We start from the raw sequence: 24,966 nt of genomic DNA on the forward strand, positions 1-24,966 counted from the left end.
AAAGGAACATCGCACAAAAGAGAGCCGAGCACGGGGAGAAAACATCACTGGAGACCAAGAACAAGTAACGGCCAAAATGCCAATATATTTCCTCCACGACCGACCCAAACGGTGGCCTGGTACACCCGGCATTCGAGATCAACTCCGCTCCATCTATGTAACAGATATGTCCCTCTGCTTGATATTGTTTTTTTAAAATCCAAGTCCAAAAAAAACTGCATTCACCCCCACCAAGTGAAGGAGCAAGCAAAAAAAGCAAGCTTAGAAGCGCAAGTCCCAGCCAATGACAGGTCCAATCTTGGGCAGCTCATCAGCAACGCTCTGCACGTCCTTGTCGCCACGGCCGCTCAGGCAAATGACAACGTCCTCGCCCTTCTTCATGGTCTTGGCGAGCTCAATGGCGCCCCAGATACCGTGGGAAGACTCAAGGGCGGGAATGATACCCTCCAGCTGACTCATCAGACGGAAACCAATAAAGGCCTGGGCATCAGTGCAAGCAATGAACTTGGCACGCTCGGTATCCTTCCAGTTGGACAACTCGGGGCCGACGCCGGGGTAGTCGAGACCGGCGGAGACGGAGTGGGTCTCGTCGATCTGGCCGTGCTCGTTCTGGAGGATGTAGGTCCGGACGCCGTGGAGAACACCCTTGGAGCCAGCAGTGAGAGTAGCACTGTGGCGAAGGGTATCGACACCGTCACCACCAGCCTCCACGCCCAACATCTTGACGCTCCTGTCCTCGGCGAAGGGGTAGAACATGCCGACGGCGTTGGAGCCGCCACCGACGCAAGCAACGACGGCATCGGGGAGCTTGCCACGCTTCTCGAGCATCTGCTGCTTGGTCTCTCTGCCAATGACGGACTGGAAGGTGCGGACAATGGTGGGGAAGGGGTGGGGACCGATGGCAGATCCAATGATGTAATGGGTGTCCTCGAGGTTGACGACCCAAGAGCGGAGAGCCTCGTTGACGGCGTCGCGGAGGGTGCGACTGCCAGCCTCGACGGCAACGACCTTGGCGCCGAGAAGCTTCATGCGGAACACATTAAGAGCCTGGCGGCGAACATCCTCAGCACCCATGAAGACGGTGCACTCCATGCCGAACTTAGCACAGACGGTAGCTGTGGCTACACCGTGCTGGCCGGCACCGGTCTCGGCAATAATCTTGGTCTTGCCCAATCTCCTGGCGAGAAGAAGCTGACCGAGGGCATTGTTGATCTTGTGGGAACCGGTGTGATTGAGATCCTCTCTCTTAAGCCAGATGTTCGCACCACCAGCGTGTTCCGTCAGGCGCTCAGCCAGATGGAGGTGACCGGGGCGGCCCATCCAGGGGTAGTGAGAGCGGTACTCCTCCCAGAAAGCCGGGTCATCTTTGATCTTGTTGAAGCCGTCCTCAAGCTCGGAAAGGCAGTCCATCAGGGACTCGGGGACGTACTGGCCACCAAACTCGCCGAAACGCTTGGGGAGATCAGAGTTGATCATGTCGAGCTGGGCAACAAGGTCATCCGTCTCCTTGATGACAGCATCCACGGACACATCTCCAGTCTCCTGAGCACCGTTGATGGCCTCGAGAATGCCAACCTCGCGGGTGGCCTCCTCCTCGGGGGAGGTGGTGCGACCGCAAAGGTAACCGCAGTACTCCTGGACAGCCTTGTTGATCTCGTTCTCGGCGGCGTTCATAATGGTAGTAACAATCTGACTGCCGACGACAACACCATCTGCAAGCTGAGACACGGACTGGAAGTGATCGCGAGTGCTGACACCGAAACCAACGGCCGCGGGCTTGTCGCCACTGTACTTCTTCACACGGGCGAGGAGCTCCGGCAAGTGAGCGTTCAGGGTGCCACTAGCACCGGTGACGCCCTGGCGAGAGACGACGTAGATGAAGGAGTCGGCGAGCTGGCAGAGGATACGCATGCGGGCATCCGAGGTGGCGGGAGCAATGAGGGGGACGTAGGAGAGACCGCCGCGGGTGCAGAGTCTGCGGAAGGAGACGGCCTCCTCGGGGGGCAGATCGACAATGATGAAGCCATTGACACCGGCTTCCTTGCAGTCCTTGAGGAGACGCTCCTCGCCGTAACTGAGGAGGGGGTTGTAGTAGCCCATGAGGAGAATGGGAGCCTTGAGGCCACGCTTGCGGGCCACGCGGACCATGTCGAGGACGCCCTCGGTGGTCACGCCATGCTGGAGAGCGATCTGTGTGTTTTCTCGTCAGTGGCTTGTTCGCCGCTCGTCGAGAAATACGCTGGGCAAGGTAAGCTTACAGTGTTGGCAGTCTGGATTGTAGGGCCATCGGCAATTGGGTCAGAGAACGGAACGCCGAGCTCAATAACATCTGTTGGCGACAAGTTAACGGTTTTGTGTCTTTCAGTGGCAGCACAAAAAGGAAGAATATTTGCATACCGGCGCCGCCCTTCTCCATAGCCAGAAGGACATCGGGAGTGGCTGCGGGGTTGGGGAAACCGGCCGTGACATAGGTGACAAGGGCAGACTGTGGTTGCGAATAGAACAGGTCAGCAATTGGCTCTCTCTTGTTTGTTCTTGAACAGCCGTTCCCCGTTCTTCCCTGTTCCCCGGATTCCGGGATTCAGGCCGTTGGGATATCCAAAATAAAAAAATAAAAAATAAAAATGGCGGGGCTGTTGAGTGGTGGGAAAGTTACTGACCCTGTTCTGCGCCCTGCAGCGAGCAAACGTCTGCTTGAGGCCTTCCATATTGAATGAATGCGCGTGCTGGCAATCGAGAGACCAATTGGGTGGGAAGGAGAAGGAAGGTCGGGATTCAGCAGCAGAAATATGTCAACAAGTTTCTCCCCGGGTTCTGCTTCTGTCTTTGTTTGGAGTTGTGGTTGAAGGGGGAGGCGAGTCATAACCTCATATCAGCGGCACCCCCCCTGTAAAGTGGCAGAAAATTAGCGGAGCCCTTCTGGGGGTTGAGTCACCGCCCCCTCCTCCAGTGCCCCTCTCGACCGCAGTGCGTGCTGCAGTCTCGCCCCCGTCACCGAACATGGAATTTTTCTGCCGGCTCGCCACGACCTGGGCCTTCCCCGATTGCGGAGGCCATGTCCCGCGATGCCTGAAGAGGCCACGGCGCCGGTCATCACGACCCGAGGTGCCGGAGATCGTGGATACTTGCGGACAAGCCCGTCATCAAAAAGACAACACAATGGGTTTATTCAAGTCCACTTTGGGATCTCACAAAGAAAAAGGCATTTCGATTGCACAGATCCAACTCAAACTGGGCTTCATATATATACCAAGTATCTTATATCTTGCCCGTTGGAGTCCCAGCAATCAGGGGATCTCACATAAATCGCAACAACAACAAGTAAATGCATGCCGGATGTCTTTTTTGATGATCTGGGTCTGTTTGCCAATCTACCGAGGTATATATATTGGAACGTCTCGCTATCCAAACGCCTTACCAACCATGCAAGCAACAAAAGAAACCAAGTGTGAAACGAAAAGAAAAAAAAAAATATTAAATGACCGAGTACATCGGCGGTGGTTGTCCCAGCCCGGCTCCAGAGGACGAGCTCTCCTCATAACTGCCCCCATTGATATCCTTCTTCTCCCGCCGTCCCTATCGGCCAGAGTACCCGGAATCCTCAACGGTAGGGTAACTGCTCTTTCTCGCATGCGTATTCCACTTCTCCGACTCGACCTTCCCCCTCTTGACGCTCCCGGCATAAACCACCTCTTGTCGGTAGTCATGATACGCACTCGGCTCTTCCTGCTCGTCTGCCTGGACATCTCGTTGGTGTCGTCTGTTGGCGGCTGTGTCGCCGGGAGCAAAACTGTTAGGTCTGCTCCCGAACTTCACGCCCCATCTGTCACCGCCCAGACCGCGTGTCTTGTCGTTCTGCGTCATCCTGACCAGCGCGTAGACCACACCCCCAAGAACAATGATGACATAAACCAGAAGAAGTGCCAGCGAGATGAGCGCCTCTTGAACGATGCCGCTCTGCAGCTTGCTCACCACCTTGGCCACCGCGTCCGTGATCTCATCCGTCGTGACACTAGCAGGCGTAGCCAGGAAGCTGGTCAGCTCACCGTCGCCATTGACGCTGTCGTTGGCTCCGGCACTGAACATATCATTGCGGAAGAGCGGCAGCGTCACCTTGGCGTGGTCATGCACCCACGTCAGCCCCTTCTCAACCGTGTCAATCTTTCGCAAAATGACACAGCCAACGATGTCCCTGGCCACGTTGAACAGAACGGTGTCTTTGAAGACAGCCTCGACCGCCTTGCTGATCTCGTCTTCAAAGGTGTTGAGAGTGTTGTTGACGGCCTTCGTGGCGTTGGTGACGTAACCGAGGACGTCGTTGTTGATGTCGTTCTGCAGACCCAGGATCACTCCGTTCGCACCATCCGACCAGTCCGTCGAGACAGCCTGTAATGTGCCAACAACATCTTCGGCAAAGTTGCCGACTTGAGTAGCGAGCTCCGGAGCCTTATTCTGGACAGCCCTCAGCATCAAGTACTGGCAGAAGCAGCTAAAGAACCCAGCCATGGCCAAGGCAAGAACGAACAGCGCCGGCAGCGAAGTAGCATAGGCCACCGTCCACCGCGCCAGAAGGTGGTTCCTGCCAGTCATCCTGAACCGCTTCCCAAGCCAGATTCCCGCACCGGCAGTCATCGGCCGGCCAGCAATATAGACCACATCCATCGGGTCGTAGCCATGCTCGGTAAACACTCTGGCCCTCTCCTTCTCCTTTCTCCAGCGGCGAATCTCAATCCAGCCCACGAGGATGATGGCCAGAACGGCCAGAATAGGGATGGCTACCAAGAAGGCAATTTTGGCTTTGGCGATGATCTCGAAGAGCGATTGGAAAAAGTCGTTGAGGAACGAGTTGGACGAGCAGAATGAAAGAGCCTGCTTCTGCGCAACGGGGAAGACGGTCTTGTCGAACTGGTAGTTGCCAAAGCTGGAGTTGAGCTGCTCTCTGACGAACTGGAACGGGATGCCAATGGCGTTCTTGGTGAAATTCTCTACCTGGTCGAAGGTAGGCACCTTCTTGTCGAGCTTGACGATGCTATCAACCATATCCGTCGAGTTGATGTTGATGTCCTTGAGGTCGGCAAGGGGGCGGCTGATGTCAATCTTAGGAATCGAAATGGGGCCGATCAAGTTGCCTGCGAAATTGCCGACTGCATCACCGACGTTCTCGAGAGCTTTCTGTACATCCTCAATAGTCTCTGAAATCTGACCAGTGAGGGTGCCAATGGCATCGTTCATGAACTTTGTTGCCGCCTCGATGCCCTTAGCGCCAACCTCGAGGGCACCGTGGATAAGAGCTGCAATGAGACAGGCCCATGTGCCAACGTACATGTTGATGACAAAGTAAACCAGGTTCTCGACCCCAGTGAGGATCAACATCAGGATCTGAACCATGGCAGAAACAGCCTTCTCAATTCCCTCCGCCGCCATCGAGTTGACACCCACAGACAAGTAATGAGGCATGGACGCCATGGCACTCCCGACATCTTCGACCTTGGTGCATGCTGAGAGGGCTTTGACTTTGGCATCGCCGATATTGTCGTTGAGGCTGCCGGTGAGGAGGAGGACGCGGACGAGAACGAGGATGAGGAGAACGGTCCAGCGGTTGAACCAGAGCTGAGAGAGCCTGGCGCGGAGGCCGAGGTAAGGAGTGACGGTGGGATCGGTGTGGGCATGTGGTTGAAGCTTGGGAGCTGCCTGATTTTGCTGACTTCTATCGAGGTCGATCACCTCCCAGGAGTTGGCGTTGAGGCTGGCGGGAACAGGTGGCACCGTGGTTGGCCCTCCGGCCCTGCTCTTCTCGTCGTAGGTCATTTTGTTGTAAGGAAACTAGTGAAGGTATCTTGATCCAGCCAAGAATAATGGATTGTTGTGTATCGTGTGTCTCGTTGCCGTATGTATGTATGTACCTCGATGATATCGTTGATGAGTATGGAAACCGAAATAAGAAACTGAGCAGCAAATAAGAAGTCAAGGAAATGGAAAAAGAAAATGACAGAAGAAAAATGACAGACTCAAGCAAGCCAGGTGAGCATGATTGAGGTTGAACTGCCACGCGAAACAACAGTGGTGATGGACAATGGAGGAAAAGAGACAATGGGACTGTGTCGCGAAACAATGACGAGGGGCAGATGTTGACAATAAGAGAAAGCGAATGAATGGTGAATACACGGCCCGCACATGACCCAGGGCCCCAGACGATAGAGACAGGGCTGCTCTTTGTCGGTGTCGACAAAGCCATACAAGGTGAATTGCGACGCCATCTTGAAGCGCTCGCCTTAAGCGCCGGGGGCGTGTGAGCCAGTCGTTTCTCCGTCCGGGGTCCTCCGGGGCGGCTGCCGAAACCACGTCGTCAAACTGCGAGGCGACCTCACATGACGGTCAGTCTCTGTTGATTGAACAGGATAAAGGTAGCTGAACCCGATCTTGCATTCAACGGTCTTGTCACATCGTGGGAGGAACTCTGCGAGATCTGGCATCGGCTGTCACCAGGGCACTACCCGTCACGGAACCGGAGGATTTTGAGAGTTGAGTGTCCGCAAGATTGACTGCTGGTGTTTGTTGTGTTGTGCATATCCATGTGTCTGCTCTGTGTGCCAGCCCAGTCGTCGCTCATAGCTAGGATGATGATGGAACTTGAAGGAGATGGCGATGCGAAACTGGAGGTGAATTTGTTGCAGTTGCTCAGTTGTGGTTCAAACCGCACATCGAATGCCAAGCCACACCTGCCTGTTGCCCTGAGGCCAGCCACCCGCCTCACTTGCTGCCCGTTATTCTGCCTTCCAGTATATCGTACTTCAATACCTTGAAAGCTGATTCTTCCGATGATTCTCCATTCAACATCTCAACTTACTTACACCATTCAGGTGACTCATCAAGTTGACCTCGCAGAGATCCCTTCATGAGCCGTCACTCTCGGAGTTGTGCCAAGACGCAAGACCAGACGGACAAGCTTGCCAATTGATTGGCTGACGTTGCTCAGGAACGGCGGCTACCAGCGATCCACTTTACCAGGGCGGGAGCTGTCAGCCAATCAATTGTCCAAGATCCCTAGCTTTAATTCTCAAAATAGCTTTCTTGCCATCTCTTTGTTTTCTGAGACCACGCAACAATAACGCCTGGGGTAATTCGGTTTCGTCGGGGATATTATCTCATTCTGGAGCTACTAGTTTATCTTGGTGGCCGAAGCCAGGACATATCAATGCCATGCGCAACATGAGTGTAGAGAGTCAAAAACAATCTGCAAGGGAACTCGGTAGCAGAGTATTGATTTGATTAGCTGATGAGAGCAGAGCGAGTGACAGTTTCCAGGTAATGCTTTCTTGTATTTATGCTCACAATAGCTTCGCCATTCTGTTTGGCCTACTCTTCCAGCCAAGAGAGAAATCATGTCGATATTCCTAGGGGTAAAGTCGTAAGGCAGCTGGAGCATGTTGAAGAAAGCTTGAGCAAGATGGACTTGAGCAAGATGGACCAAATCGAGACGGACATGTTCAGAAATACATGTAAGATGTGTACACATAAATTTACATTGCTTCGCATCTGCTCATCCTCTACACCTTCGCCTTCTTAGGGGCCTTCTTCGGTGCAGGCTTCTCCTTCATGAAGCCCTCATCCTTGGCCACCTCGACCTCGCCCAGTTCGAGAATCTGCTCACTACCTGTCTCCGACAATATGGCATCCGTCTCCTTGATATACGCCTCCCTGCCCGCCTCATCCACTACCCTCCCATCCGGAAGCACATGCTGCCCAGTCGACGCTTCCGACCCCGTCATACCCAGCTTCTTCTTGGTATAAAACTGAATCTGCTTCTGCTCCATTTTGTACCTCTTGTTCTCCTCCCTCACCTGCTTCTCCAACACCCCGTCCACCAACCCCAACTGTTTCCTCTCGGCGGCGAACCTCTGCTTGACAGCCCTGGTCTGCATGATTCTCCAGCGTAACCTCCAGCCCCACGGACCCAGCTCCTTGATCCTGTTGGACTTGATCCCCAAGAGGTACTCGTCCAGCCCACCGACCTTGTCAATGGTCCGGAGGACCCGGGTGGTCAGCCTCGTCTGGACCCAGGTGCGGAGGGAGAGGGAAAAGAGGCGCTTGCGGTGGACGTTGGGGCGCCATGTTCGACGGGTCTTGATCTCGTTCTTCTCGGAGACGTTGTTGCCGTAGCGGATGGTGGCGTGGCCGTAGAGGCCGGTGTTGGACTGCTTGTAGTAGAGGCGGGGTCCGAGAGGGTAGGGGGGGATATGGGGGGCTTGGCCGGTGGGCGAGGGGATGGGGCCGCCGGAAGGTCTGTTTTGGTTGTAGAGTTGGGAGGGGGTGGTGGAGAAGGAGCGGATGGGGAGGGTGAATGTGCCGGTGGTGGTAGTGGTGGTTGTCGCCGCGCGGAGGCAGGTTCTCGCTGGGAGGAGGGCTGACATTGTGATGTGGTGTGCTGCCCACTGGGGGCAATTTGGTGGTGTGAAGAAGGGAAAAACTATCGCGGTAGCATTGGCTGGGGTCGGGTTGGTACACGAGGCGCAATTGACGGAGTGGGCGCCCAACTCACAGGCGACTGACGATAGCAGCGACGACGGCGACGGCGACGACGAGGTTGAGCTCCAAAAATTCGAGCAGCCGAAATGCATGGGTTGTGGCAGCCGGCGCCGGTTGCCCATGGTTGGGTGTCCAGGAGCTTGGACCACCCACTCTCAGCACTCACTCACTCCCAGGGACCCTTGTCTCTCACTCATCGCGACTCTCACTCATCGACGACTTACACCTTCTTTCAACTCATTTTTTCAAAATAAAAAAACAGCCAAAATGATACCCCCTATTGACGATCTGGTTCTGCAGCAAAATCCCGAATTTGCAGCTCTTTACACCACCCTCACAACACTCATCCTCAATCCCGATGCCTCCACACGAAAAGACCCCAAGGCCAAAAAGCGAGCTGCGGTGAGAAAGGTGCCGCTTACACCTCTTTTTGTCGTCCATGTTCACATAGATACTGACCCCCGAACCAGGAACTCGACACCCACCGGCTCAAAACAGCCAAACATCACCTCCTCATCAACGCCATCTCCACCGCCCACCCAACAACAGAACAACCACCCCCTCCAGCCCAAGAAAAACCATCCCTCCTCCGCCACCGCTCAACCCGCTCCCGCTCCGAATCCCAACCCCTGAAACCATCTGGTCCCCTCCCGCCACCCCTCCCCCTAGCCCAACCAAAACCCCCTCCCCTCCCTCAGTCCCTCCTCGACCTCCTCCTCCTCCTACCCCCCCTTTTGTCCCCCAACTCCCCCATCCCTCCCCCCCAGCTCCCCCTCTTGCTATCCTCCCCCCCATTCTCCCTCCTCCCCTCCCACGTCCCCCTCCTCTCCTCGTTCTTGTCTCAAACCCTCCACACCAGCGCCTTAACCCTCGCCCGCCTCTCCCAACCAAACACCAACCCCTCCTTCCTCCACCGCTCCATCCCTTCCCTCCCAGCCTTCACCCTCACCCAGCTCGAAACCCTCCACCACAAGAAATACTCCCTCCTCCGCTCCCGCCTCTCCCTCGCCGTCTCGGTCAGCAACCTCCTCGATCAGCAAATCCTCATCCTCTCCAAGCTGATCAGGTCCCTCGAGGCCAAACACGGTCCCGTATCTCGATGGCTAGAATACTCGGCCTCCGAAAGGGCCCTCGTCGCGCAGAAGCAGGAGCTCGAGATCAAAGCTCTCAGTCGGGCGCTCAAAAAAGAGGTTTACAGTCCAGAAGTGGCCACGGCGTTGGGGAATTACTCTCGACATCTGAGGGATGCCAAGTCGCGGTTAGGAGAGAGAATCAGGGGGCTGGAGGGGGAGCTGGGGGAGTATCACCACCAAGACGCAAGCACGGAAAGGGAAAAGACGAGGAAAATGAGGGAAATGGCGAGGGTGTATGCTGACATGGGGAGGCAGTTGGACGAGGTCAGAAAGGATTTGGAGAGGTTGGATACTGCTTGAGAGGGAGAATTAAATCCAAATCAAACCATGCTTCTTTTTGTGTACAAGCCCAATCCCATCCATCGTCTATAGATACGATAAATCTTTGTCTATACGACAAGGCATCTTTTTTCTTCCCTTCACACACACGCGCGCGCAAAAAAACAAACCCCCAATCACCCAAAATGTACTCCGGAAATTTTTCATGTTTTACTTCATTACATTATTTTTACAGGTGTTCAACCGGTAACCTTGAAGATGGCCTCGGCCAGTCTCCCGACGTTGCCGGTGGTGATGCCAGCAACCGAGATTCTCCCGTCGCGGGTGGCGTAGACGCTGTGCTCCTTGGCCAGCGCATCCATCTGCTCGGGCGACAGGCCAGTGTAGGCAAACATGCCAATCTGGCTGGTGATGTGGCTCCAGTCGTGCTTGCTGCCGAGCTTCTCGAGGTTCTCCTTGAGGAGGGCACGCATGGTGATGATGCGATCGGCCATCTCCTTGACCTCGACAAGCCACTGGTCGTAGAGGGCGGGGGTGTTGAGGATCTCGGCGGCGATGCGGGCACCGTGGATGGGGGGATTGGAGTACATGGGGCGGACGAGGATCTTGATCTGGGAGTCGACGCGCTTCTTCTCCTCGGCGCTCTCGCAGACGATGGAGAAGGCACCGATGCGCTCGCCGTAGAGACCCATGTTCTTGGCGAACGACTGGGAGAGAGCAACGTTGTGACCCTGGGCGACAAAGTGGCGGACGGCAAAGGCATCCTTGTGGATGTCACCCGAGGCAAAGCCCTGGTAGGCCATGTCGAAGAAGGAGTAGTGACCCTTGGCCTTGACGGCCGCCTCGATCTCCTTCCACTGCTCGGGGGTAGGGTCGACACCGGTGGGGTTGTGGGCGCAGGCGTGGAAGAGGAAGATGGAGCCGTTGGGGGCCTTGTTGATGTCGGCGATCATGCCCTCGAAGTCGAGGCCGATGGTCTCCTTGTTGTAGTAGGCGTACTTCTCCACGGCGAGGCCGGAATCCTTGAAGACGGCGGCGTGGTTGGCCCACGAGGGCTGGGGAATGTAGATGGTCTTTGCGCCGGGGAAGAACCTGGCGAGGAAAGCGCCGCCAATGCGGAGGGCGCCAGTACCGGAGATGGACTGGGTGATGGCAACACGGTCGAGGGCCGGGGAGTCCTTGCCATAGGCGAGAACGGCAGCGGCCTTGGTGAACTCGGGGACACCGGTGATGCCAGCGTACTCCTTGTTGAGGCGCGAGGCAATCACCTTCTCCTCAGCCTGACGGACAGAGGGCAGGACATAGGGCTTTCCAGCGTCATCGCGGTAGGCGCCGACACCTTGAGGGGGGGTTGTTAGTCTCGCGCGCGGGATATTCGCTTTTGGGGACGGGAACGGAACGAACCGAGGTTGATCTTCTTGTCGAAAGTGTCGGCCTTGAAAGCTTCCGTGATACCTGGAGACGAGCAACAGACGTTAGTTTTCGGTCTTGGGTCTGTGACGCCTTGCGCAAAGGCAACCGGGAGGAACAAACACACCAAGAATGGCCTGTGAAAAGTCATCGACGGGTCCCGGTGGTTAGCAAAACGTCATACGGCACTGGACACTACCTCATGCGCGCGCGAGGAACCGTCGGGAAGACTGGTGGTAGGGTGACAGGAAACATACATCCTGTTGCAGAAGAACGTTAGCTACTGACAGTTGCGCAAAGGCAACCACGCCGTTGACGCCGTTGACACGGTTGGACAGATCAACCAAAAACATACTGGGGGACCTTGAGGGACATTGGCCCACGTAGAAGCAGCGCGGAGGGTGAATTGGGCGCGGCCAGCAAGGGCGGCCCGGCGCGAAACCACTCTGAGGGAGGAAAGCATCTTGCGTCTCGTCTGTCTCTCTGAGGAGGTGTCAGTGTCGAGGTGAAGGAGAGAGAAACAACACAGAAATGACGGTTGGGAAGGTGTGGATTTTACCTCGCCGGTCTGGCAGTTCTAGAGTCTACCGAGTTTCTTGGGTAGTGAGCTGTGGTTCGATGCGCCTTCGAAATGGGGGGGGGTTCAAGTGGCTTGTGGGTGGGTGGTTCCCCGTCAGATCACCTGTTGGAGGTGGGGCAGAAAAGTTTTTGACCAATTGTTGTGCTGGAAACCCGAGCAGCATCCCACGAACGGTGCCGCCACGGAGCTGGATTCCGTCCACCCCCGACCTCGGCCGAGCTACCCCGGCCTCAATGTGACTCTTTCTGGCGGCTGAATGCAATCCAGCTGTCATCTTTTCTCTTTTTGCTCTCCCTTATGGTCATCAATCAGCGAGGCTGCATCTGAGAGTCTGGACTTGTTTCGGCGTTTAGGGTTCAACCACAGCTTTTGGGGAAATGGAGGGGAATGAGGGGTAGCTGTTGATGTTGCTGGGCCAACCACTCTAACACCGATTTACTAGGGAGGTAGCTGACATGTGAACACCATGAAGGCCTATTCACTGCTTCAGAGGTTGTGAGATGACAAGTTAATCGATGAGATCAGATGAAGTTGCCTTCCACTTCAGTTCTGTGTAATGGCTGATCCGATGTTTGGGAAATCGTCATCACGTTTGCCTTCGGTCTCACCTCTCACGGCAACCACATCATCACAATGCAACGCTGGCGTGTGCGAGCCGGAATAGGGGCTCAGGGGTAAGGGTCAGCACACACTCCCTTTACTGATCGGGCTCGATGCATCTACGGGTGCAACCAGCATGGCAATCATGGAAATTCTTGACGCCAGTTGGTAGCAAACACGGATGTCGCAGTGTCACTGTCATCCCATCCACGTATCTGCTTAAACATCACCCACCAGTATAAGTTGACCCCTGAGCACGCCATCATCTACTATCACCATCATCAAAGACAGTTCAAGACTGCTACATCACCATCACCACCACCACCACCACCACAATGCATCTCCACCCAACCGTCCCGCTTGTCGTCTTCCTGGCTCGGGCCTCGGCCCAGGTTCACAGGATGGAGTTCGCCGACTCCTCCTCCCCCTCCATGCGCTCGCTGGCCGCCGAGTGCCCTGCAACAGCTGAGATGCCCAAGTGCGCCGTATGTTTTCCCTCTATTATACCCTCGGTTTGACACTAACACGAAAACCAGATCAGCTGCATCGACACGGCCGCGTCCTCCAACGGCTGCCCCACCGCCTCCGACCTCACCTGCCAGTGCAACAACTGGGCCGCCATCCAGCAAGCCGCCGCCCCCTGCGTCATCGCCGCCTGCGCGGCAAAAGCCCCCGATGTCCTCTCCATCGCGAGCGAGATCTGCTCCCAGTGCGCTGGCGTCCCGGTCGCCCAGACCATGAACGGGGCGGCGAACTTGCAGTGGGCGGCTGCTCAGCCTACGGGGAAGGCGTCGGTTCGTCGTAGTCAGGAGGGCCAGCTTCGCGATTGGGAGGATCTCTGGGTGGATGAGGAAGGGAAGGGGTGGGTGACCTTGCCGAGGAGGGCTGTCGTTGGTGCCGTGGCCAAGGAGACGGGACGGCCGGTGGTGCCGAGGGAGGTTTTGGAGCAAGACAGAGACAGGAAGATGCTGGCCTGGGCTGACCGCAAGCCGTTGGGACCGATCGACGTCAACTCCCTTGACCTTTCAGAAACGGGTCCCGAGCTCCCTGACTTTGGGTCTGGCAAGTCAACGGACCCTAAGGAGCCTGACTTTGGCACTGACGGGGCCCTCTCTTTCCACTCCGAGGGCCTGGAGCTTCCTGACTTCGGGTCTGACGAGTCCCAGGGCCCCGAGCTGCCCGGCTTTGGGTCTGAAAAGTCCAAGGGTCACGAGCTGGCCGACTTTGGCGGCGAGCCCACTGAGCTTCACCCTTGCTGGCCAGCAGGCTACCGGGGCTCTGGAAGCTTGCGGTCGTGTGATGATTTGCCCGACCACGACGGTGACAACCTTGGCGGAGCTGAGGAGAAGGATTTCGAGCAGACGAGATCCCGCACGTGGAAGAGAAAGACTGATCTTGTTTATGAAAAGGAGGAGCAGGAGAGGTTGAGGCAGTTGAAGGATATGAAGGAGCAGGAGAAGCAGGGTGAGCAGATGAAGTGGACGTGGTAGAACGCAAACAGGAATGCCTTCACTGAGGCAGGTGGGTGCAAGAAGGACTGAAAAGAAGGATTTAGATTGATGATGGTTATGGTATCATTAAATTCATGCTGATCGCTCTACCTCGCACTCCCCGTCTATGTCTATCTCTGTGTCTGTACCCATTTTCTACCACTCAAAGGGAAGCCTTGGCCTCGGGCTCGTTCTCCAAGACGAATCTGTATCTCGGCGCTCCCTTCTCGAAATCGACAATAGCCTGGTTGGCGTCCTTCATGGGGATGGTAGAAATCCACGGCTTGACACCCTTGGCGAGGGCCAAGTCGAACATCTCCCTGATGTCATCCGGGCTGCCGATCAAACTGCCAGTGATCTTGATGCGCTTGAAGATCAAGGGCTTCTGCTGGAAGGTTGGGAAGCCGTCATCGGGCAGACCGACCTGCACAAAGACACCGTCAAACTTGAGCAGGTTGAAGTAGTCCTGTACCGGCATGTCGGTCTGGCTGACAGTGCAGACGATCAAATCGATGGTGTTGGCGTGGGTCTTGCCCCATCTGGGGTCCTCGGCGGTAGCGATGAACTCGTCAGCGCCCATCTTGAGGGCGTCCTCTTTCTTGGCGTTTGTTCTAGAGATGACAACGACCTTGTCCGCACCGAGAGCCTTGGCCCACATGACACCAAAGTGACCGAGGCCACCGAGACCGACGATGCCGACTGTCTTGCCAGGACCGGCGCCGTGGTGCTTGAGGGGAGCGTAGGTGGTCACACCACCGCACAACATCGGAGCGGCCTCGGCGCTGGAGATGCCCTCGGGAATCTTGACTGCGAAGCGGGCGGGAACGCGGTTGTAGGTGGCGTAACCGCCGTAGGACTTGCCGCCGTTGAGGTAGACGCCGTTGTAGGTACCGACGTGCTTGTTGGGGCAGTAGTTCTCCTGGCCAGACTCGCAGGCCTCGCAAGGCTTGCCCGTGCGGCTGCAGCAAGAGTCGGACTGGGCACCGACACCCACGCGGTCGCCGAGAGCGAGGTGCTTGACTTGAGAACCGACTCTGACGACCTTGCCGACGATTTCGTGACCAACGCAGCATGGGTAGAGAGTTGGGCCCTGGTGTTTCACGTTAGCATTCCGTGCTGGCTCGGGAGTCTCGGAAAGAGTTGGTGAGGACAACATACCCATCCGGAGCGGAGAGTGTGAAGATCGCTGCCGCAGATACCGCAGTGAGAGATCTTGATATCGATGTCGGTCTCCTCCCAAGGCTTGGGCTCAAACTCGCCCCATTGCATCTTGCCCTCGGCCGAGCTGGCATCGAGGCCAAGCCATCCTTCAAACTTGTAGTCGGTCATTTTTTGATTATTTCGAAAGGGCGGCTGAGATCAAGTCTGGGAAAAGACTGGCAAGTAAGGGTATCAAAGATGAGGTAGAGGTAGAGGTGATGATGAAAGAACAGGACCAGACACAAAACTCAGAGTGAGTGAGGAAACGACGAGATATATACCACCCCTCCACCCCCTTCCCTTCTCCTCCGCGGCATCCATTACCAATGCCCAGAACCATGAGCGACTCCATAGATTGCGCTCGAATCCATTTTTCTGTTTCGAAATCTCCACCTTGCCGAGTATCAAAATTAGTAATGCAGCTTGTTGTACTGGGCTGTCACGGACTGAATAGTGCATCTTCACGATACAGGTAGTTGTTCCGGCACCGGGGCCTCCCTGTTGCTACCTAATCTTTTTCCGGTAATTCTTTTCGCCCAAGAAAGCACGTCTTTTCTTTGCAGAAAAGCCATCTCGAGCTATCTTACCAAGCGTGGCAAAACAGTAAGCTAGCGCCAAACAGAAGAAAAAAATCCCAGGTTGTTGTTCCAGGACCACGTTTCTAGATTCCGAAAATTCCGACAGGGCGGGATGACGAAATCGTCGATAAGGCGAGAACATGGTGGAGTTTAGATAAAGTCGGTGGATAACGATCTATCGTGGGTATCCAGTCAGAGGTGAATCGTGACGGCGCCAGCAAAATCGAGTCAAGGATTTGCCTCCGACGCCAAAAGGCCGAGTCTCGGGAAGTGGGGCCCAACTCGACAAGATTGTTTCAACATTTTCAACATGACTTTTTGATTAAGGTAAAGGTCTTTGTAAAGAGGATCAAGGTTTGTAGATTAGACGGCCCAAGCTCTATAAAGACTCGGTGGACAACATTAGGTAAGCTATGTGTAGGGTAGTCCCTATATCTTGTGGACATCAACTTGAATTTCACCAGATATCAAAAGATGGAAACGAATGAAGGTCGATATCGTTGGAATCAATAGTTAGTTAGACGCATCATGATCTGAGTTCGCATTCAGTCTTCACGGCTACCTCCAGTCCCAGATTACATCACAGGATTTGATTTTTTTTTATAACTTGTATTGGCCTTTTGGGTAATGCGAGTTGCGCTTGAGGGAGACGGCGGCCCAAGGACAAAGCTATGGAGATGAGGGTTGCTCAATATTGGGGATATGATTATCAGGGACAGACTCAAGGGGATATGACTGAACGGGCAGTAACTGCATGATGGGTTGCTGGTTGGGGTGGATACTGTGTAGTTGGAGGAAATCAAAGCGCAGGCGGGTAACGATGCCGTGAAGGTGGATGTTAAGCTGGAGCCTAGAGGTTATTGCGGTTTAGGTTTAGGGCGTGTACAACATTGGTATAGCGATGTGTGTTGTCGGCACAGGGGTGTGATGACAGCCAACACCAGCCGCAGATTCTGACCAGGGTGCCAACTTCGTCCGCTGCCTTGGGTCAATGGTACCACCTCAATAAGCGCACGTATGGGATGTCACTTCGTCGACCAGGTTTCTGGGCTCGGCAGGCAAAGTCGTCTTATAAAAACCAACTCAACATCCCCTTTTCTCACCACACACAAACACCAACATCAACATCAACATCAACAGACAAGATGCACCTTCACCACCTCGCCCTCCTCGGGGCCATCCCCCTATCACTGGCTCACCCGTCCCCGTCAGCCCCCTCCATCACCGAGCTCTTCGCCTACCCCCCCACAAACCCTATCTTCCTCGAAAACCTCCTTCCCCTTCCGGACTCCCGCCTCTTACTCTCCTCCTTCTCCCCCTCCCTCCTCCTTTTCTCTCCCAACTCCCCCACAACCCCAACCGCCCTCACCCCCTTCCCAAACTGCACCTCCTACACAGGCCTAACCTCCCTCTCCCCCACCACCTACGCCGTCACAGGCGGCGTCATGGCCGGCCTCGGTTTCGACCCCACCACAACCGCCCTCCACATCTTCTCCCTCCCCCCCAACTCCACCACCCCCACCCTCCTGAACTCCATCCCCCTCAACTACCCCCTCCCCAACGGCCTCCTCGCCCTCCCTTCCAACAAAAGCATCATCCTCTCGGCCGACTCCCTCACCGGCTCCATCCTCCGAATCGACACAACAACCAACACCGTCACCACAATCCTCCAATCCCCCCAGCTCCTCGGCGGCACAGTCTTCCCCCTCGGCATCAACGGCCTCGCCGCCCGGCCCCTGTTCGACGGATACCTCTACTTTACCGTTTCCGGCCAGGGGTATTTCGGGAGGATCAAACTCTCCAACCAGGGGTACATCCCCTCGGGCAGCCAAATCCAAGTGCTGGCCCAGATTCAGGACCCCGGGTGGGTCAACGCGTTTGACGATCTCGATTTCGACCACACCGGCAAGAGCGCCTACATTGCCTGGCAGAGGGGGAGGGTCGTCAAGGTTACTCAGGCCGCATGGGGACAGCAGTGGACGCAGGAGACTATCGTCAATGGGACCGAGGATGTGACGCTGAAGGGTGTTACGGCGGTGAAATTCGCGAAGGGCTGGTCGGGGAGGAAGGTCTTGTTTGCTACCACCGGGGGACTGGAGGGGGAGAATGATCAGGTGGGAGGGCAGGTGGTGAGGATTGATCTCTAGGGCCGCCGACGGCAAAGAACGATAGAAACAGAGGGACAAAGTCAGAAATAATGCATGTTGCCGCAAGTCCTCTATCACCATGACCAAATATATATATATATATATATATAAATATATGCATATATATGCCCCCTTTGATCCTTTTAATGCCACCATTAACAAGTATGCGCCTCCCATGACGGCTAAATGATACCAAACGGCCAACTCCAGACCTACCCAACCGTGTACAGTGCACATCATTCATCACCTGACTCCTATATCCTTCCCCCGTCCAGCACTTCCCTCCCGAGGATCTCAACCTCGCCCGTCTCCCCTGTCCTTCTCCTTTCCACGACCCATCGTTTTCCCTCATCACCGTCAGCCATCGTGTAAGAAATGCTATCCGCCGACCCCTTGTGTCGATGCCCCATGACCGGCCGTTGCCTTTCCCCTTCACTAACAACAAAGCCCTCTGTCCCTGTGCTCCTTTCCCCTGGCCCCTTCTCCCCCGCAGCACCATGAACATTAACCCCCTCAACAACCGGCAAAGCAGGCGCCAACCCCCTCTCGATAACCGTCCTCTCCTCCTGCTCCTCCTCCTCCTCCTCCTCCTCCTCCTCCTCCCCGTCCTCCAGCACGGGCGAGCAAGCAAACGCGCTCCCGCTCCCGGGGGCAATACCCGGACTAGGCACCAAGACCGGCAACTGCACCCCCGGCGGCGGGGCAAACATGCCCATGCCCATCCCCATGCCCATCCCCATGCCCATCCCCACCGGCATCCCCATCATACCCATCTGATTGACATCCATACCTCCAATCCCCGGCGGCCGTTGCGGCAAAGGCGACACCACCGCCCCATTGACCCCATTAGCCCCCTGGTTATTGTTCCCAAAACCACCCGCAGTAAAAGCAGCCATCTGTAACGCCGGACTCGCCGTCCCCTCCCCTCCCCCCTCCCCAACATCAGAACTACTCCAAACCGAAAAGGCACTCCCCTTCCTACCGTGACCTATCGATCCGGCGTGCAGGTGCCCACCGAACGGTGACTCCGACGGTCCCCTCTCCGACTTTGGACTCCCCTCCCTCGAGCTGACTTGTGAGCCCCCGCCGCCGGCACCAAACGCCCGGTTTCTCGCCTTCATGTAAGCAGCCACACTCAGCGAATTCTCGTCGTCCCCCAGCAGCGCCAGCTGCGCCAGACCCGGACTGTTGATCGTGAGCGAGTTTCTTCCCGTGTCGCTCCCTATCGCGGGGGGGAGCGTCAGGGACATGATCGAGTTACGGTTCGAGTACTCTGACCGCTCCGTGATGGGCGTCAAGTTTGGTTCTCGGCAGACGATGCGCCCGCTCTTGCTGCGGCCTAACCCCCCAGCCGGGCCAAAATACCCGCCGTTGGCATAAGAAAACAAATTCTCGGCACTGAGGTCGGCCTGCTGGCCGTTGGAGTTGTTGCCGCTGCTGCTGTTGTTATGATGCCCGTAGCCCCCTTGCGGCATGGGGGCAGAGTAAAAGCCAAACTCTTGGCCATACCACCCGTCCGAGTCGTTGGCGAGCGCCTCGGCATTGGCTTCGGCAATGATGGCATCGTCGTCAAAGTCGTAGTCGTCTTGGTAGCCGCCGCCATAGTCGTCATAGTCCTTCTCGTAGTCATCAAAGCTGACCTCTTTTTCGTAGTCGTCCAGGATTGCGTCGAGGTTCTCGGCTGACTCGGCCGAGTCAGTTGGAGATGTGACGGTGAGCTCAGCTTCGGGTGTTGGTGACGAGTTGCGACGGAATTTCCCCGAGGCCGCAGCCTTCTGAGCGGCTTCGGCGAGGGCAGCTTGGTATGCTAGGTCTTGGCCCGGGAAAGGCGACATTTCTGGTGGCTGAGGAGCCAGTTGGAATGCGGGTAATGGTTCCGTAGCTACCTTGTGTTCGGACTCAACGACCGGCTGCTGAGTCGCGACGCTGATGGAGGTGTGGCCAGTGGACGCCGCAGCCCCTGAAGCCCCGGACGGATCCGATGTCGTGTCAGAGGTGCGGTTGGAAGCCCGAAGCTGCGCAGCACGCATGGCTTCCTGGGCTTGCGCAAAGGCACCAGGTATTGGGCGCCCGTATTTGTCTGTATCGTTATTGTCAAAGATGGACTCGTCAATGACAAATCCATCACCGGTAAAGTCCAGCTCATCAGCCAGCCCGTCGTCAAAGTAAATGTCATCGTCAAGCCTCCTCCTCTCCGGTGCTGGGTTCGGAGCGAGTTCGGCTTCGGGCACAGGTTCGGGTTGAGACTCCGGCACAGATTCGAGCGCAGGTTCCGGGGCAGCCTCAGGGGCGGACTCAACAACCGACAGGCTGGTGGGCCGATGAGTAGGCTGTTCCAACGTTGCACCTCCAGGCTCATCCCCTGGCTGAATGCTCAACCCGTCCATGGCCTCCTCCAACTTTGGCAAGGTCGAAGGGTCCGGAAAGGCGGGCGTCAGCAGACCTGGTGTCGTGTCCTTGGTCATGGCGTAGCCAATAACTGTCCCATTGGCATCTCGTGGAGTCGGCAGCAGCATCCCTGCCGGACTATGAGGGCTGGCCACCGCCGAGGCTGGGTTCGAGCGCTGAAAGACAAATCCAGCAAAGTTCTCCTGGTCATTGTCCGGATCGCCAGCGGCTTCGGGGTCCTCTTCTTCTTCTTCTTCAATGTCGTAATCCATACTCACACACGGTATGTCCTCTTCGAACCCGTCATCGTCCATCATAGCGTCATAGTCAAAATCCTCGTCAAAGTCATCGAATCGCGAGTCGCGCTGGCCCAGTCCTATATCGTCAGCGGGCTTCTTCTCCTGTTCACGCATACGATGGCGCTCTTCCAAAAGCTTTTCCTGTTTGGCAGCTCCAATCATGTCAAAACTGAACCTCGACGAGGTGCTCTTCATGTGTTTTGGAATGGCAGACCGCACCGAGCTCTTCATGGAGAGCTTGGAGATGGAAAACGAGCGTGAGGCGGTGGTCCTGACCGATGCTTTCGAGTCCAATGGAGCACCAGCACCGATGGTAGTGGCCGCCGAGGTGGCCGACGACGAAGTCCGGGTGGACATGGCAGGCTCATCTTTGGGAGGTACGGGTGGCACTGCTTCTTCAGAAGCTGGAGGGAGCGTCCAGCCCCCATCAGCACTGCGCGTGCTTTCCGGGATGACCTCTTCTTGAAGGCGGTGACCGACATCACCAGGATCTGTCCGCGCACCCGGCGTGTCCGCAATCGCAGGCGTTTCTACCTGCGAAGCTGTGGTCGAAGCACTTAAAGCACCTTCGGTACTAGGGGTTACTCTTTTCGGGCGTGGGGCGCTAAAATCGTGGATTCTTGTGCCCCTGATGCTCACGTCTGGTGTTGGTGTCTTTACCACCGGTTGTGACTCTGGTGGCTGGTTGCTTGTTTTTCTCCTCAGCAATAATGATGACATGGAATTTCGCAAAAATGGTAGACTCTTCCTCCCCTTGGGAGCAGGCTCCGAAGGCGCTCCCGGCGGCTGTGTAAGAGCGGTGTCACTAGACCCGCGGGCCCCGGACGGCCGAGCAGAGGATCCTCCTGATCCCAGCTGAAGATCTGTCGGAGCAAAGAAGGATGACGATTTGGAAGACTTGGACGGTTTGACGGCTGTCAGAGCTGGCCGGGCAGCAAGACCGGTGTTGATGGGCGGCGGCGGGGCCTTTGTTCTCGAGAATCGTTTTTCCGGCAGCGAGGTAGCCAAAGACGACTGAGCATTATCGGGTGCCGTCGACTCCTGCATGGTCCTCCTAAGCTGATGCAGGGCTACTCCGCCCAAGAATCCGGTGCTGTTTCCATCGAAGGCTGAGCGAGCGGGAGGCGACTGGGTGCTGTTGTCGACAGGTGTGCGACCGAGGTCGGGGTCGGCCGAGGAGACTCGCGCAAGCGGCTGTAGGGTGTTGTTGTCAGCGTCATGGTGGTGGCCCGCAGCGGCTTCCCATGTCGCAATCTGGTCGGGGGTGGGCTCGGAGGGGTTGGACGGGGCTCGTCGGTGGAATCGCAGGTGTGACAGCATTTTCTACTTCTTCAAGACACAACAAGACCTGGCAAAGCAGGCGGGGGTCTAAAACATTGAATCGCGACAGCGTAACGCGATCCCAGCTCGGATCGCGGACTGATGGAGGGAGGGGGGGTATCGTGTATCGTGGGTGGCGCCACTGTAGGAGAGAGACAGTGTTTGACGTTGGAACTTGTGTATGTATACAATTCAACACATTTGGGAGCAAAAGAAGCGAGCGACAGGCGAATTGAAGAACAAGAAGAAGACGGAGAAGAAGGAAGATCAGTTTTGGTGAAGATGGGTTGATGCGACGGAACAAATTCATGGAATCCTTGGCGGTCCACTTGGTAGTGTCTGTCAACGGCCGAGGGGTCAGTGCGTTTAGTGGGTTGGTGGGGGGACTTTGTTATCAACGACGGCTTCTGTTGAGTGCTATGGTGGTATGGTACGGTTGACCATTTCCAGTTGAAGGATGTGTTCATCTGGAAGTGTATTTTATTGGGTAGCTAGGTAGGTAGGTATCTCCCTATCATTCATGGGTGGTACTGACACAGCGCACCTTGAGCTTTGGAGCTCTCTGCCAAGCTCCAGGGCATCAGATACGGAGCTCAACCGAGTGGTTCATCCCAAGATACAAGTCCCGGACTAAAGACGAAAAAGAGGTTTTATATCGCGGTGGGGATGCAGCTTATGCAGCAGATGAGGGGGATTAACATTGTGACTTGCTATGCGCCGACGCTGTACAAGACCGGGTTAGGGATGAGCGAGAAAAAGGCCTTGCTGCTAGGGGGTTTACGCAGGCGTGGTATGTCTTGGCTTCTTTTGTCACTTGGGTATGCTATCGACAAAGTTGGGAGGAGGAAACTGTTGATGAACATGGCGTTTGGAATGGGAGTGGTTTTGGTCGGGGAGGGGCATTAGCAACAGCAGCGGGTTCACATCTAGGAATGATCATGACAAGTGGCTTGTCTGTTTCTATTTGAACGGTGCTTTTACCTGGGGATGGATGGCGTGCGTGTGGGTGTGCCCTCCGGAAATTCTACCGTTGAGCATCAGAGCCAAGGGTTCGGCGTGGGCGGCGGCGGCCGACTTTATGGGGAATTGGATCGTGGTAGAGGTGACACGGGTTGGAATCGCTAACGGTGGGCTGGACGTTTTCATCTGACACGGGCCGGGTTCAACGCGGTCAAGGGCATTGTTATCTGGCTGTTTTACCCCGAGACAGGAGGACATGCCGCTGGAGGCCGTTGATCTTGTTTTTACTGGTCCGGCTCACCGTGTCACGACCGAGGACAGCGATGCGTGGTTCGGCAGGCTGCAGTGGGACAGGGTGAGGGTAGCTGAGGAAGCTGTCAGGGTCAGTAGACTCAACAGAGAAGGGGAGAGACAGCCTCTCCTGTCCTCTTGAGTGTGTATCTCTCGAGACCCGGATGAGCTGTCAGTCTCAAAAGACCAGACGAACTTCTTGACTCTCCAAACATGAAACACGCCCAAACGGGAATAGCGGCACACACCCCACGAAGCTTGGCACAGGCTAAAAGACAACGTCACAGGCCAGTCCCGGTCTCGTGTGTCAGGGTGGGTGTGTGGTGTGTAAGTGCCGTTCCAAGAATTTGACCCAAAGGGAAGAGGGAAGACGGGAGAAAAGAGGTCGTCATTTTTGCCTCTTTCTCCCTGTCTTTCGAGTTACTCAAAAGCAAGCTTCTGCTCTTGTTATTATCTGTGTCCTCGTCGCACCCGAAGTTGCGCACAACCGCTGCGGACCACAACACAATGCCCCACCTTCTTGCCTCTGTGCGTTGAGCATTCTCGTATCGCTTCTGCTTCCACTTGATCGGCTATCATCTTTTTCGATTCGATACCACTTTCTTTTTCTTTTTTTCGACTACTGTTTTTGCTCTTTCTTCTACAGAGGCCGCAAAACATGGCCGACCAACCAGTAGCCCCCGCCCGAGCCAGCACCCTCGAGATGGAACGAATCCGCTACGACCCCGAATGGGAGATCCCCACCAACTACCCCCCTCGCAAAAAGCCCGAGAACCCCCTCCTCGCAAAGATCAAGTCGACCTTTACCACCACCACTCCCTCAACCCTCCCGCCACCAGCAGCATCAGCACCAGCCGTCGTCAACATCGACTTAAAAGAAACCTCCCTCCCCCCATCCACCTCCCACTCGGCCAACGGCGTCCCCCTTCCCCCGGGTAAACAACACCCCGGCCTCCTAAGCAGGTACCTCCCCCCAGAAAAGCGCTGCTTTGGTCATCTCACCCGCCGTGCCTTCCTCCTGCTCCTCCTCGCCATCCTTTTCATCCTGGCCCTCGCCCTTGGTCTAGGCCTCGGCTTAGGTCTCCGACACCGTCAGTCCGAATCCATCCCCCTCCCCTGGACCTCGGCCGGAAAGGGGGTACAAACCGGCTCCCTGACCTTTTACGACCCCTCCTCTGCCGCCGGAGCATGCGGGTGGTACAGCTCCGATAACGACTCTGTTGTTGCTGTTTCGCATGCTCTGTTCGATGCTGGGTTGGATGCCTCGGGGACCAAAAACTCGAATGGGAACGTGCTCTGTGGACGGATGATACGAGTTTGGGAGGAGGGAAAGGAGGGGGATAAGAAGGTGGTGGAGGTTGTGGATCGGTGTACTGGTTGTGAGGTTAGGGATTTGGATTTGGGGGATGGGGTTTTTGGGGGGGTTACCGGGCAGGGGCAGGATAGGGGGCGGGTGAGGGGGGGGTGGGAGTGGGTTTAACCTTTTTTTGATCCTCTCTTATTCTTCCTTCTGTTCTTGTGTTGGTGGAGTATGGAGTTTTGGAGGGAGGGGGATAATGGATGGGTTGGGTTATTGGGACAGCGTATTTCTTATTTTTTTCTGGTGTTTGTTTTTTTGCTATGTAATAACACTAGGGACTGGATTGGCAAGGGGTACTTCGGGGAGAAAATCAATGGACAGCACACAAGGGAAACAGGACTTGGAAGGTATAGGAAATGATAACGCACACGGGTTGGCGATGGGAAGAAAAGAGCAGGTTGCAAT

General features: G+C 55.9%; 10 protein-coding genes across 10 annotated transcripts; 4 read left to right on the forward strand and 6 right to left on the reverse strand.

The window, feature by feature from the left end:
• Positions 1-23: 23 nt before the first annotated feature.
• On the reverse strand, positions 24-3,149 carry TRP3_1 (anthranilate synthase / indole-3-glycerol phosphate synthase). Its single transcript, XM_062911589.1, has 4 exons — positions 2,661-3,149; positions 2,398-2,485; positions 2,259-2,329; positions 24-2,190 (listed from the first exon to the last, which is right to left on the reverse strand). The coding sequence occupies exons 1-4, from the start codon at positions 2,706-2,708 to the stop codon at positions 262-264; spliced, it is 2,136 nt and encodes a 711-aa protein (XP_062767563.1). The 5' UTR covers positions 2,709-3,149; the 3' UTR covers positions 24-261.
• A 427-nt stretch (positions 3,150-3,576) lies between these two features.
• On the reverse strand, positions 3,577-5,808 carry PRM1 (plasma membrane fusion protein prm1; the record flags this gene model as incomplete). Its single annotated transcript, XM_062911588.1, has 1 exon — positions 3,577-5,808. One exon carries the CDS (start codon positions 5,806-5,808, stop codon positions 3,577-3,579), a length of 2,232 nt encoding a protein of 743 aa, XP_062767564.1.
• Positions 5,809-7,547: 1,739 nt separating this feature from the next.
• Positions 7,548-8,648, reverse strand: QC763_0059010 (uncharacterized protein; the record flags this gene model as incomplete). The annotated part of the gene is made up of 1 exon (XM_062905826.1): positions 7,548-8,648. One exon carries the CDS (start codon positions 8,646-8,648, stop codon positions 7,548-7,550), a length of 1,101 nt encoding a protein of 366 aa, XP_062767565.1.
• Positions 8,410-9,959, forward strand: QC763_0059020 (uncharacterized protein; the record flags this gene model as incomplete). Its single annotated transcript, XM_062905827.1, has 2 exons — positions 8,410-8,937; positions 8,997-9,959. Exons 1-2 carry the CDS (start codon positions 8,416-8,418, stop codon positions 9,957-9,959), a joined length of 1,485 nt encoding a protein of 494 aa, XP_062767566.1. The 5' UTR covers positions 8,410-8,415.
• On the reverse strand, positions 9,957-12,168 carry AAT1 (aspartate transaminase aat1). The gene is made up of 5 exons (XM_062911587.1): positions 11,908-12,168; positions 11,704-11,831; positions 11,476-11,608; positions 11,343-11,393; positions 9,957-11,278 (listed from the first exon to the last, which is right to left on the reverse strand). Exons 3-5 carry the CDS (start codon positions 11,497-11,499, stop codon positions 10,178-10,180), a joined length of 1,176 nt encoding a protein of 391 aa, XP_062767567.1. The 5' UTR covers positions 11,500-11,608; positions 11,704-11,831; positions 11,908-12,168; the 3' UTR covers positions 9,957-10,177.
• Positions 12,169-12,488: 320 nt separating this feature from the next.
• On the forward strand, positions 12,489-14,126 carry QC763_311280 (uncharacterized protein). The gene is made up of 2 exons (XM_062911586.1): positions 12,489-13,013; positions 13,065-14,126. Exons 1-2 carry the CDS (start codon positions 12,864-12,866, stop codon positions 14,016-14,018), a joined length of 1,104 nt encoding a protein of 367 aa, XP_062767568.1. The 5' UTR covers positions 12,489-12,863; the 3' UTR covers positions 14,019-14,126.
• On the reverse strand, positions 14,126-16,073 carry QC763_311270 (uncharacterized protein). The gene is made up of 2 exons (XM_062911585.1): positions 15,177-16,073; positions 14,126-15,060 (listed from the first exon to the last, which is right to left on the reverse strand). The coding sequence occupies exons 1-2, from the start codon at positions 15,345-15,347 to the stop codon at positions 14,182-14,184; spliced, it is 1,050 nt and encodes a 349-aa protein (XP_062767569.1). The 5' UTR covers positions 15,348-16,073; the 3' UTR covers positions 14,126-14,181.
• A 745-nt stretch (positions 16,074-16,818) lies between these two features.
• Positions 16,819-17,943, forward strand: QC763_311260 (uncharacterized protein; the record flags this gene model as incomplete). Its single annotated transcript, XM_062911584.1, has 1 exon — positions 16,819-17,943. The coding sequence occupies one exon, from the start codon at positions 16,819-16,821 to the stop codon at positions 17,941-17,943; it is 1,125 nt and encodes a 374-aa protein (XP_062767570.1).
• Positions 17,944-18,197: 254 nt separating this feature from the next.
• Positions 18,198-21,950, reverse strand: QC763_311250 (uncharacterized protein; the record flags this gene model as incomplete). Its single annotated transcript, XM_062911583.1, has 1 exon — positions 18,198-21,950. The coding sequence occupies one exon, from the start codon at positions 21,948-21,950 to the stop codon at positions 18,198-18,200; it is 3,753 nt and encodes a 1,250-aa protein (XP_062767571.1).
• Positions 21,951-23,859: 1,909 nt separating this feature from the next.
• On the forward strand, positions 23,860-24,681 carry QC763_311245 (uncharacterized protein; the record flags this gene model as incomplete). Its single annotated transcript, XM_062911582.1, has 1 exon — positions 23,860-24,681. The coding sequence occupies one exon, from the start codon at positions 23,860-23,862 to the stop codon at positions 24,679-24,681; it is 822 nt and encodes a 273-aa protein (XP_062767572.1).
• Positions 24,682-24,966: the final 285 nt, after the last annotated feature.

The sequence above is a fragment of the Podospora pseudopauciseta genome, chromosome 3 (genome assembly GCF_035222475.1).
Source record: "Podospora pseudopauciseta strain CBS 411.78 chromosome 3, whole genome shotgun sequence".
Lineage (NCBI taxonomy): Eukaryota > Fungi > Ascomycota > Sordariomycetes > Sordariales > Podosporaceae > Podospora > Podospora pseudopauciseta.

Excerpts from the sequence above, each read along its gene's own strand:
- TRP3_1 (XM_062911589.1), bottom strand. The coding sequence starts at position 2,708 with ATGGAAGGCCTCAAGCAGACGTTTGCTCGCTGCAGGGCGCAGAACAGG. Across the intron at positions 2,330-2,397 it reads TATGGAGAAGGGCGGCGCCG|ATGTTATTGAGCTCGGCGTT; the intron begins GTATGCAAATAT and ends TGTCGCCAACAG. Across the intron at positions 2,191-2,258 it reads CAATCCAGACTGCCAACACT|ATCGCTCTCCAGCATGGCGT; the intron begins GTAAGCTTACCT and ends GAAAACACACAG.
- AAT1 (XM_062911587.1), bottom strand. The coding sequence starts at position 11,499 with ATGACTTTTCACAGGCCATTCTTG. Across the intron at positions 11,394-11,475 it reads CTTTTCACAGGCCATTCTTG|GTATCACGGAAGCTTTCAAG; the intron begins GTGTGTTTGTTC and ends GCTCGTCTCCAG. Across the intron at positions 11,279-11,342 it reads CGACAAGAAGATCAACCTCG|GGTGTCGGCGCCTACCGCGA; the intron begins GTTCGTTCCGTT and ends ACCCCCCCTCAA.
- QC763_311280 (XM_062911586.1), top strand. The coding sequence starts at position 12,864 with ATGCATCTCCACCCAACCGTCCCGCTTGTCGTCTTCCTGGCTCGGGCC. Across the intron at positions 13,014-13,064 it reads CTGAGATGCCCAAGTGCGCC|ATCAGCTGCATCGACACGGC; the intron begins GTATGTTTTCCC and ends CACGAAAACCAG.
- QC763_311270 (XM_062911585.1), bottom strand. The coding sequence starts at position 15,347 with ATGACCGACTACAAGTTTGAAGGATGGCTTGGCCTCGATGCCAGCTCG. Across the intron at positions 15,061-15,176 it reads ACACTCTCCGCTCCGGATGG|GTCGTCAGAGTCGGTTCTCA; the intron begins GTATGTTGTCCT and ends ATCGTCGGCAAG.